The sequence below is a fragment of the Leucoraja erinacea genome, chromosome 6 (assembly GCF_028641065.1).
Source record: "Leucoraja erinacea ecotype New England chromosome 6, Leri_hhj_1, whole genome shotgun sequence".
In the NCBI taxonomy this organism is placed as follows: Eukaryota; Metazoa; Chordata; class Chondrichthyes; order Rajiformes; family Rajidae; genus Leucoraja; species Leucoraja erinaceus.
In genome coordinates this window covers 59,344,420-59,356,821 of record NC_073382.1, presented here as the reverse complement: position 1 = coordinate 59,356,821, position 12,402 = coordinate 59,344,420, and the positions used below count along the sequence as shown (strand labels likewise).

At 44.4% G+C, this 12,402-nt stretch overlaps 1 protein-coding gene across 1 annotated transcript in view; it reads left to right on the top strand.

Moving 5' to 3' along the window:
• Positions 1 to 12,402, top strand: part of eif5b (eukaryotic translation initiation factor 5B) — a 71,038-nt gene that overhangs the window by 10,098 nt on the left and 48,538 nt on the right. Inside the window, exons 2-4 of the mRNA XM_055637174.1 lie at positions 5,153 to 5,257; positions 5,359 to 5,449; positions 7,124 to 7,757. Of these exons, the coding sequence (XP_055493149.1) occupies positions 5,153 to 5,257; positions 5,359 to 5,449; positions 7,124 to 7,757 (830 nt within the window). The remainder of the gene's footprint in view (positions 1 to 5,152; positions 5,258 to 5,358; positions 5,450 to 7,123; positions 7,758 to 12,402) is intronic.

Below are 12,402 nucleotides of genomic sequence, written 5' to 3'. Positions count from 1 at the left end.
GAGATTTATTATATTGTTATAAGGAGAGGGAGGGAGTGGGTGAGGGGAGGAGGAGAATTGTTATTTAAACATTGTGTGTAGTGGGGGAGTGCGATTGGGGAGAGGTGAGGAGTGGGGGAGCGGGATAGGGGAGAGGTGAGGAGTGTGGGAGCAGAGAGATAGAGGGAGAGGAGGTGGGTAGGGAGGGGAGAGGGGTTAGGGAGGGAGAGACTGAGAGGAGGGGGAAACATAGAAAATAGGTGCAGGAGTAGGCCATTTTGCCCTTCAAGCCTGCACCGCCATTCAATATGATCATGGCTGATCATCCAACTCAGTATCCTGTACCTGCCTTCTCTCCACAAGGGCCACATCTAACTCCCTCTTAAATATATCCAATGAACTGGCCTCAACTACCTTCTGTGGCAGAGAATTCCACAGGAATTCCACAGAAAAGGGAGAGGTGAGGGAGTTAGTGGAAGAGGAGAGGAGGAGAAGAGGGATGGTGAAGAGGAGGGGGGTGGAGTGTTGGGGATAAAGCGGGAATGGAGGAGGATGGGTAGGAAGAGGGATGGCAAGGTGCAGTTGGGGAGGGTTGCCATGATTTGTGTCACAACGGGAATCTCTGGCGTCACAACAGAAACCCCTCAGAATCATAGGGGAGCAGGGAGATAGAAGGAGAGGAGGGGGGTATGGAGGGGAGAGGGATTATGGAGGGAGTAACTGATGGTAGGAGAAGACTGATGGTATAGAGGGGAAAGAAGAGTGAGGGTCAAGAGGAGGGGAGGCAGTGCTGGGGATGAGAGGAGGCTAGGGGTAGGAATGGAGGAGGTTGGGGGATAGGAAGAGGGATGACGAGGTGCAGTTGAGGAGGGGGCCGTGACTCGCATCACAACGGGGATCTCTGGCGTCACAACAGGAACCCATCAGCCACGTCTGTGCAGTTGGGGCCTATGAGTGAGTGGTGGAATATTGCGTTTGGGGACCAGCCCTCCCGTGTGACAGGGACCCAACGGGTCCAACTTGGTCGTGTATCTATCTCTATATTACTAAAAGTCTGATCTTGACCACTTCCTGTTGTTCTGTATATTGATTTTAGAAAAAACGTTGCCACTTACGGCTGTGATTTTTGGCCATCTTACTCGGAGATCCCCGTCCGCTGCGCAGGACAAGAGGATTTTTTCCATTGATGAAAAATAAAAGAGTTATTAGTGTTTAAAAAATGTTGCGATTCTCTCTCCTGAAGGCCACTCTCCTTCCGGAGGGACTATGAAACCCGGAAGTGTTGAGTGCCTTAGTCAGTCTCTGCAAGATGGGGGAAGCGAGAAGGTCACGTCTCTCAGTCTGAGCTGTGAATAAAACTGAACACATGTCTACTAAACTGAGTGGTTTTACTGACGTCAGTGCCCTTAATGTGTTTTGAAAATATAGTTTGGAAATGCTAAAGCTGCATTGCCTTTGGTTTGGAAATGCTAAAGCTGTGTTGCCTTTGGTTTGGAAATGCTAAAGCTGTGTTGCCTAATTGAAGTCGCTTTGCCTAATTGAAGTCGCCTTGTCTAATTGAAGTCGCCTTGCCTACTATATGATTAAAAGTCTAATCTTGACCACTTCCTCTTTGCGCTTTATATTGATTTTAGAAAAAACGCTACCACGTGCGGCTGTGATTTTTGGCCATCTTACGCTCATCAGGTGCCGAGGATTTTTCCCATCGATGAAAATTAAAAGAGTTATTAGTGTTTAAAAAATGTTGAGATTCTCTCTCCTGTTAATCACGCCATGAAGGCCACACCCCTTCTGGTAGGAGGGACTATAAAACCCAGAAGTGTGGGCGTCGGTCAGTCTCTGCAAGATGGAGGAGGGAGAGGTCACGACTCGCTGTCTTTAGTGGCCCTGCACCCTGCTCGAAATGGAATTTATAGGAATAGCCGTGAGTCAACTGCCAGTCCACCAACCGTGAGAGCTGCCAGCACAACACGCTTGAGTGACTGAGCTGCCAGCCCAAGAATCCATTCGGCCCACAACACCCATACTAGCCCTCTGGAAATCAGTCCCTTCAGCCCACAACACCCATACTAGCGCTCCAGAAGCCCCCCCCCCCCCCCCCCCCCCACTAGCCAGCAATATTGTAATTGGTGGAGAGGTAGAATACTGGGTTGGGAGATTAGCCCGTGTGATGCTGGGACCAAACGGGTCCCACTTAGTCTAGTATATTACTAAAACTCTCATTTTGTTTGTTTTTTATGCGTGCGTGCATGGATGTGATATCCCAAAACCCTACCAAAATGGTACACAATAGCGCTACAATTTTTGGCCCACTCTACTCACCAACTTGCTGTGATGTGCTGTAGCAAGTTTTGTTTGGTTTGATGCTACATTGATATTATATTGAAACCACTTTTCCACTTGCCCTGCCCGTCAGCCAATGACGGCACAATGGAATCCTGAATCTCATTTACATGAAAAAAATCGCTATTTTCAAAACGTTTTAATCAAATTGGAAGAATTTTCATTAACAACTAACATTGTGTTTAGGTTATATTAAAGAAAAATCACAGTTTTCATTGTGGGGGGTTGGGATGGATGGAGGTTTCATTAAAAAAACATAGCTATTTTCATTTTGGGGATTGGGATAGGGGGGAGGTTTCATTTGAAAAAAACTGAAAGTCTCCCCGCGCATTCGTAGTGGGCCTAGTATCCTCGCTTGCGGGATTTGAAATTATTGCGGCGCTGAGTCTGGGGGTGGCGGCACTGCTGCTGCAGGGGGAGGGCGAGGAGCGGGACCCGGGGCAAGGACTAGGCCATAGCCTCGGCCTCTCGCTCCCCCGGCTCCAGGCTGCTCGGCCCGTCACCCCAGACACCCCTCGCCTCGAGTACAACTTCAAGGATTTGAAATGACTGAGGCTGGGGCTAGGTCTTGGGGTGGCGACACTGCTGCTCCAGGCCCTTGGGGAGGGAGAGGAGCGGGACCCGGTGCAAGGACTAGGCCGCAGACTCGGCCTCCCCCTCCCCGGCTCAGCCCTTCCCCCCCGACAACCTCTGCCTCAAGCACAACTTAATCGCCGACATGGTGGAGAAAACGGGGCCGGCAGTGGTTTACATCGAGATCCTGGGGAGGTGAGGAGGGAGAGGAGAGGAGAATGAGGGAGGTAGAAAGTGGGGGATAGAGGGAGAGAAGGTCAGTGGGGGAGGTGAGGAGGGAGTGTGAGGGGATGGGATAGGGGTGAGGTCTGGGGGAGGAGGGGGGATAGAGGGAGAGGAGGGGGTAGGGAGTGTTATGGAAGGAGGGAGGGAGAGACTGAGGGGAGAGGGAGGGAGGGAGAGGTTGGAGAGAGTGGGGGAGGGTAGGAGGAGAGGGATAGTGCAGAAGAGGGGAGGAACTGCTGGGGGATGAGGGAATGGAGGAGGATAGGGTAGGAAGTGGGGTGGCGAGGTAATGGAGAAGAGGGAGGCGGGGAGGGAGTGGGTGAGAGGAGGGTTGGTGGAGAGAGGGAGGATAATGGAGGAGGGGAATATGGGACTGGAGAGTGAGATGCGTTCACATTGATCTTATATTTTACAGGTTATTAGAAACATAGAAAATAGGTGCAGGAGTAGGCCATTCGGCCCTTCGAGCCTGCACCGCCATTCAATATGATCATGGCTAATCATCCAACTCAGTATCCCGTACCTGCCTTCTCTCCATACCCCCTGATCCCTTTAGCCACAAGGGCCCCATCTAACTCCCTCTTAAATATAGCCAAGGAACTGGCCTCAACTACCCTCTGTGGCAGAGAGTTCCAGAGATTCACCACTCTCTGTGTGAAAAAAGTTCTTCTCATCTCGGTCCTAAAGGATTTCCCCTCTATCCTTAAGCTGTGACCCTTTGTCCTGGACTTCCCCAACATCGGGAACAATCTTCCTGCATCTAGCCTGTCCAATCCCTTAAGAATTTTGTAAGTTTCTATAAGATCCCCCCCCCCCCAATCTCCTAAATTCTAGCGAGTACAAGCCGAGTCTATCCAGTCTTTCCTCATACGAAAGTCCTGACATCCCAGGAGTGTCAGGACTTTTGCCATATTGCCATTTTAAACTTTAAAAATGTCGCAGTCGCGCTCCCACATGCCGGCCGCGCCTGCACAGTTGGGGAGGGTTGCCGTGACTCGCGTCACAACGGGCATCTCTGGCGTCACAACGGGAACCCATCAGCCGCGTCTGCGTAGTTGGGGCTATGGGTCAGTGGTGGAATATTGCCTAGGGGGACGGGGCCATTAAATAGTAACATTTAAAAGGCATTTGGACAGGTACATGGAAAGGAAACATTGAGAGGAATATGAGCCAAACACGGACAGGTGGGCCCAGTGAAGATGGGGTATCTTAACCAGCATGGGCTAGTTGAGCCGAAGGGCTTGTTTCCATGCCATATAACTCATTGACTCATCTCGGTCCTTAAGGATTTTCCCTCTATCCTTAAGCTGTGACCCTTAAGAATTTTGTAAGTTTTTATAAGATCCCCCCTCAATCTCCCCTCATCACGTCCAACCTCCGCAGTTTTGTGGACAGAGCCTTCTCCAGGGCAGCTCCCAGGCTCTGGAACTCCCTCCCCCAACTGACCCGCAATTTCGTGTCCCTCACCATCTTCCAGTCCTGCCTCAAGACCCATCACTTCACCTCTGCCTATCCTTAGCCCCACGTCCCCCTCCCTTTTCATCTGTGCTTGAATTGCCTCATATTGTGTTTTGAATTGAATTCTGGCTTTAATTTGTGTACTAGTCATGTCTCTACTATTTATTTCATTCCGCTTGCATGTTTTTCCTCTACTTGCTAAATTTTTGTAAGGTGTCCTTGAGACTCTTGAAAGGCGCCCATAAATAAAATGTATTATTATCATTATTATTGACTTTACTTGGGGTAGAATTTTTTAAACCTCTACCCTTATTGGGAGAGTTTTAAATTGTTGACTGTAGCAATGCTGCCTGCCCAGAAGCAAATATATTTCCCTATTTGCTTTTTCAAAATCCTTTGCAATTAAAAAAAACTCTGAATATCACCTTAAGCAGTGGGATTAGTTCCAATATCTTGCTTTTTGTTTTAGCCCTGTGGAGCCTGTGTTGTACTCGTGTACCGTCATTGTATGTTTCCTGAGGTGTAGTGCCAAGAACAATATCAACATTTTTAGTTTGTATCCTTTTATTCTCAGTGCCAAAGATGACATTGACATTGATGCTTTAGCAGCAGAGATTGAGGGAGCAGGAGCACCTAAACCCAAGGCTGGAGGCAAAAAGAAGAAAAAGAAAGAATTTGAGTAAATATTAATTTGTGTTTTCATTTGTATTTAGTATTTTTTGAGATTGATTTCACATTAATAGAAAAAACTTGGTTTTCCTTTTTCTTCTCAAATTCCAGGGAAGATGATATTCTGAAGGAACTTGAAGATATGTCACTAGAGAGCCATGGGAAAAAGGATCATAAAGATGCAGCTAAATCATCAGCAAAAGTAAATGTTTAGTTCTCTGATGTGGATATTTCCAGTTTTTTCAGAATACAGAATTACTATAAAAATATGTGACTAAATTACACTTAATTTTGTTTTGGAAAATTACACACAAAAAAATGACATGTCTACCATGCAGTTGCCAATTTCCAGTTCTGTAAGAAGGAGTAGGTCAAAATGTTAAAACTATCCATAGCAAAATAACTACCTTATTACCACAACTGGTGCACCATGTTTATAGTTGGCTGGCATGTAGGAGGAACACCAGTGCCGTGCCAAATCTTCAATTACAACGTTCAAACTTTTGAACCCTACTGACCTCTTGACATGGCAGCAAGCATTTGGGAGTTCTTCAATCTTCAAGCTAATCTCCAAGGTGCACCAGTTATAGATTTTGGAAATACATTGCCATTCTTTTGTTGTTGCTGGGATAAAATACCAGCTTCCTCTACGTAGCAATACGATGCAATTACATTACATGAACTGTAACATTTCACCAGAAACTGCAAGGCAGTTGAAGGTGCCTGGTTAGCACAGATCCCATCCCCTATCTTGAATTGTGGCCCAAAATAAGCATTTTATTTCCACGGCTTGTTTTTCTTTCAGGATAACTAATCTATGAGGAGTGTGTTGTACAGGCCCTGTGCGCAGAGAACAACTTGGAATCATTGAATCATAGGATGGTTGTAGCACAGATTGAGGCTATTCAGCCCATTGTGTCTGCTCCAACTGTGTACTAGAGGAACTCATTAGTTGTGAACTCTATGCCCTTTCTCCATGGCCTTGCAAACTTTTCTTTGCCATATATTTACCCATTTCCATCATTGTCACCTTCTAACCAAACTGGAAGACTACCATAGGAGGTCATGCTATAGTCTGAAAATATGCAGCTTTGGTGGGGATAAAAGGGGGATCAAGGTAAACCACATTTTCTTTTTACTACAGATCCATAATTTCAGAGGAGCACATACAAAACCTTGATGTGTAATTTGTGCTGAAATGCATCATGCTTTTAAGAGCTTATCTACATTTTGTATACACATTTACATATTTGCACACAACTGCATAACTGCTACTTTTCTGTGTGACAGACCTGGCCTTGCTGAATTAGAAATCCCTATTCCTCATACATCCTTCATCACCCACCCCATTCTACCTACACCTTAAAATTAATTTTTTTTTCCGCTCTTTGCCACATGTGACAAAGGATCTTTGATTTGAAATATTAACTCTGTTAATCTATCCTGATGTCTAATCTGCCGAGTGTTTCCTGCATTTATTATTTTGCATATCCGGCACATTCCGTTTTATTTTTGATTTTCAGTTATAAATGGGGCTTTATTTATCTTAGTGTTGCTTCAAAATTGTTCTTCCCGCCCCCTCCCCAAGTTGAGGTTGGTTTAAAACTTATTAATATTTTTCTTTTTTTTTTTTTAAAGCATTTGATTTGCAAATTACATCCTGGTGAAGTAATAAGATTAATTTTACGGCAAATAACATTTCAACCATAACTTAATTGTAAAGCGTATGCTTGAACAGCAGTGTAACTATGCCCCTCTCCCCAGCAGTTTGATCAAATAAGTTATGTCAGATAGTGCCAAGTGTCGTTTTTAACTTCCTATCCGGAATGAAGTAATTTTTGTATTGATTTCGTTCAAACATCTTTTATTTTAACAGAAGGAAGAAAACGATAATGAACCTGAACTAGTAAATAAAAAAGAGAAGAAGAAAAAGCCTTTGAAAAGCCAAAAATCTAGTTTTGATGATGATGAAGTTGAACATGAAGAGATGGGATTACCAAAAGCCAGAGGTCAGAAGCAGAAATCTGACGACTCAGACGACGATGAATTAGCTGAACAGACTTCTAGGAAGAACCAGAGACCTCTGCAAAAGGTCGAAATTTCAGAAAGTGAGGAAGTTGAAAAGAATCAAGAAGATTCACTCGATGACAGTGATGAAGAACCTGAAGAGTTTCCTCAAAACAAGAAGAAAAACAAAAATCAAGAAAGTAAAATCAAGAAAGGTGAAAGCGATGAGGAAGATGCGGGTGACTCCACATTTAAACTAAAAACAGCTGCCCAAAAAAAAGCAGAAAAGAAAGAAAGAGAACGTAAGAAGCGTGAGGAGGAAAAAGCTAAACTTCGAAAACAGAAAGAAAAGGATGATGTTGACCGACAGAAAAAGGAAACCGAGCTGGAAACTAAAGTCCAGAAAGATGCAGGTGAACTTACTTCTAAAAAAGAATCTGAAACAACAACAGTCACTCCAATTACTGAAGTTAAAGGAATTGAAGACACTGGAGGTGCTGAAGGTAACTTTTTTAAACATAGTTGATGTGTAAATGAGTATCAAAAGTAAAATTGTATAGTTGCTGGAAAGCTAAAGTGTAAAAAAAACTTTACTTCTAAATAAAGCATCTGAAAAACAGAATGAACAGTTCAATAACTGGCCAGATTAGCTGAACCTGGGTTCAAGGACCAGTCATTGAAGGTAGGCATGCAGGTGGAGGCAGTGCTGAAGCTTTCATTGTAAAGGATTTTATAGGAGCAGAGAGGTTCTAGCAGTTGAGGGTCTTGGTGAGACCAATGAGTATCAAAAGAAGGAAAATAGAGGGAGTATAGTTGCTGGGAAAGCTAAAGTGGATAGACTTGGTTTATACTCTCTAAAAAAATCTTATTAGAAATTCTGAACATATGCTGGGAGCATCTGTGGAGAAAACCCCCGCAGAATGAACAATTCAGTTTACAATAATGTTTATAACTCTCTAGAATTTAGAAGAATTGAAGGGGGATCTTATACAAAATTCTTAAGGGTTGGACAGGCTAGATGCAGGAAGATTGTAGTCCAGGAAGGGGTCACAGCTTAAGGATAAAGGGGAAATCCTTTAAAACGAGATGAGAAGAACATTTTTCACACAGAGAGTGGTGAATCTCGTGCCACAGAGGGTAGTTGAGGCCAGTTTTTGAAAGGAAGGTATGGAGAGAGAAGGATGAATGTGAGGATTAGTTATTGAATGGCGGTGAGGCTCGAACCTGTGTGGTGTGGCCTACTCCTGCACTAATTTCTATGTTTCTATGTAGATGAATCTGAGGTTAGTTATGAGAAGATAACCTGTGTGGTGTCACCTCACTACCTATTCCCTTTTTATATCAATAACTCCAATCATTCTTTTTCACCTTTTGTTCATTAGCAAATCATAAAATGACTTCAACATAGAAAATCATTCCAAATACAATCTGTTTTAAAGAAAAAAGATAGAACCAAGCAAAGAAATATTAGGCTGGTTAAAGGGACATATTTCAATAGAGTCTGAAAAGAATATATTGTCATTGAACCGAGTCAACTATAAAGAAGTATAATATAACAAATGATGGTGGATGACAAATGATTTTGTTTTTCTCACCTATAATCACAGTAATAAGTGGAGATCAGCTAATGCAGAGAAGAGTTATTGTAGGTTGCACTCTACCTATGCTATACACTGTTATTTGAATTAAGTTGCCAGAAACTGCAGTGGTATAATTTTGAAGTTTGCCAATGACGATAAACTTGATCTTTGGTAAATATTAAGAAATTATAAGTTGATGCAATGGATAGATGTTTAGCGAATAATTCAATGTGTTAAAGTATGTGGTAATGCATTTCAAATGGATGAAGAGAGTCAGTGCAAAACATGTGTAACAATATAGATTATAAGATTTAAGGCTTCTACATGTCAGTCATTGCTCTATCTTAAGTTCCTTATTCTGGTCGGAATATTGATTTACCTTCTGTTTTCAGCATGGTCTTTGTGTTTTCTACCAATAAGAGTATTAAAAATATTTGCTTAACATATTTCTACCATTTATTCTATCTCTATCATAGTATCCCTTATTTCTAAGGGACGCATTCTTCATTGATATTTTTGTGCTATTTGCTAAAATTCTTCAATTAATTTCTATACATTTTGGCTAATTTTCTCATTCTATCAATTTCCTTATCTTTGGATCCTTGCTGTTAATATTGCCAAATTAAAATAAGGTTCTTTGAATTTAAAGATGGCGCCTGCCTGTGGCATTTTGCCAGCAGCTCGATAGCAGAGAATCAATTATAGTTTCACACAACTCCCCTGGATCAGAGAAACGGCATAAATCAGCGCCGTATCGGACAAACTGCACTTGAAGGCACTAGCGATATTGCGATCTCTCGCAGCTGTGGGAGCCCCCCGACTATAAGCCATCCCTCGATCGCTGGCGAATACCCGACCCGGCTGAGGATCACAGGTACTGTACCTGGAAACACCGGGGTGATCTCTGGAGCCGACGGGCAGGATCTCCCAAGAGCAACGGAGCTGGAACTGCTGACTGTGAGGGAACCCGATCGCAACAGAGCTGGAGTTGCCGACTGTAAGGGAATCCCCGTTCCAGCGCAGACTCTCAGCAACAGCAGGTACAGTACCTGGAAACAACGGGGAGGCCTCCATTGTGTCCGGAAACGTGGCAGACGGGCAGGATTTCAGGTCAGACTGAAGCACAGGGGACTTCGACCCCCTCTCCCTACCATCTGTAGGTGCTGCTTCTTCCTGCATACAAGCAGCTACAAGCGCACCCCCAGAGGTGAGAACTGCACAGAGCTGGTGGGGGGAGGCAGAGGAACAACTCCAGGGCTGCTTGGAGTCTGTGGACTGAGCAATGTTCAAAGACTCGGCAACAGACTTGAATGACTATGCCACAGTCGTTACAGCCTTCATAAGGAAATGTGTGGAGGACTGCATCCCAACAAAACCTTCCGAGTGTTTCCTAACCAGAAGCTTTGGATGAGCCATGAGATCCGCATTCTTCTGAAGATCAGATCCCGGGCATTCAGGTCTGGGGATGCAGAGGTCTATAAGAAGTCCAGATGCGACCTTGGTAAGGCCATCAAAAAGGCCAAAAGGGTCTTCTGCTCCAAAAGTTGGAGGATGAGATGGATGTTTCAGCAACTGTGGCAGGGGGCTTGAATGCCATCTACACTGAGAACACTAATCCCGAGCCCCCATTCGGGGGTCATAGTCACAGAGGCCGACATCAGAAGGGGTGATCCGAAACATCACCCATTCCTTCTCTCCAGGGATGGGTGTCATCTTCGGTTAAACGTTTACAGAATATGGCAGTGCATTGTTCGCATGCACACTTGTCATCGGGTCAGTGATGCACTAGTGTGGGTGTCGGGGGGGGGGGGGGGGGTGGTGAACCACCCTGGTATGGGGGTTGGGGCCCGATGGCCACACCCTCCCCACACCTCTGCTCCACCTGGCGTTGCTGACACACAGCCCGTCACAGTGCGGCCGCACGGGGGAGACGAGGCGGAGGGCGGCTGTGGCCGTGGGAGAGTGGGGGCTGTCCCGAGGGATGCGCTTCTTCGGCTGCTTACAACTTGGTGCTCGGGTTCAGAGTGCCCAGTCACCTATGGCTTGTGTGGGAAAATGACACCCACGCTCCCGTCTCCAAAGGCCAGTGATGGGCCCCCCCGGTGACGTCATGTCTGTTATTTGACTTTTCGGCAGAGTGGTCATTCTGTGAGTTGGCTTGTAGATGACGCAGCCTTTCGGTGAGTTGACGTTTTGGCAGAGTGGCCTTTTGGTGAGTTTGCTTTTAGGCTTTCCACTCTTTTGGTTAGTTGGTGTTTCGACTTCGTATACTTTCGCATATTTGGCGTTTCAGCTTGGTTTCCTTTCGGTTATTTGGATTCCACTTCTCTGCTTCGGCTTCTCGTCCTTCGACGCCACGTTCGCATTCGGGATAGGGACACACAATCCCGTCTATATCAATGGGACGATGATGAAAAGGGTCAAAAACTTCAAATTCCTGGGCGTGCATATTTACTAAGATCTTTCTTGGTTCCAGCATACTGATGCAATTATAACAAAGGCATATCAGCGCCTCCACTTCCTGAGAAGATGACGGAGAGTCGGTATGTCAATGAGGATTCTCTCAAAATTTTACAGGTGCACAATAGACAACTTACTGACTGACTGCATCATAGCCTGGTACGGCAACTTGAACGTCCAGGAGTGGAAAAGACTGCAGAAAGTTGTGTTCACTGCCCAATCCATCACCGGCTCTGACCTCCCCACCATCGAAGGGATCTATTGCAGTCGCTGCCTCAAAAAGGTGGCCAACATCATCAAAGACCCACACCATCCTGGCCACACACTTATTTCACCGTTGCCATCGGGAAGAAGGTACAGGAGCCTGAAAACTGTAACGACCAGGTTCAGGAACAGCTTCTTTCCCACAGCCATCAGGCTATTAAACACGACAACAAATAAGCTCTGAACAATAACAGTCTATTATTATTATTGCATTTTATCTGTTTATTTATTGTGTGTATATATGGTCTATAGACACATTGAACTTTTTCGTTCCGTTTTGTATTATGTTTACATATTCTGTTGTGCTGCAGCAAGTAAGAATTTAATTGTCCTATCTGGGACACATGACAAAACTCTCTTGACTCTTGACTCTTGACTTGATCTCATACTTCTCTGCTTAACCATAATTGTACCATTTTTACAGCGGAGTTGCTAATTCTGCAAAGGAGTGTTTATTAAATATAAATTTTACATTATTTCTTTAACTGTTAATCACGTTTCCAATCATATTTGTTAACGTCCTAATCGCCTTCTGTCAAATTGTCTGAGTCTTTCATAATTAGCATTATTTGTGTTTAAGACACTTTAAGACAACCTTAAAGATGTTATTTTTTCTAATGTGTTTTTACACATGGTTCCATTCAAAAGAAGCTGTTTCCAAACTTGTCTTCATATTAATCTAGGAGGCGCTCAGGTGCTCACCTGGACTTCTGAGTTTCTTCTACTTTGGTTTTTTCAATATTTCTGACAACAATAATTATTGTATTATCTGAGTCGCATGCTTCTTTAGTTTTTTGACCTTCATTCTAACATTGAAAACTATTGGAGGTCCAAAATTTCTATC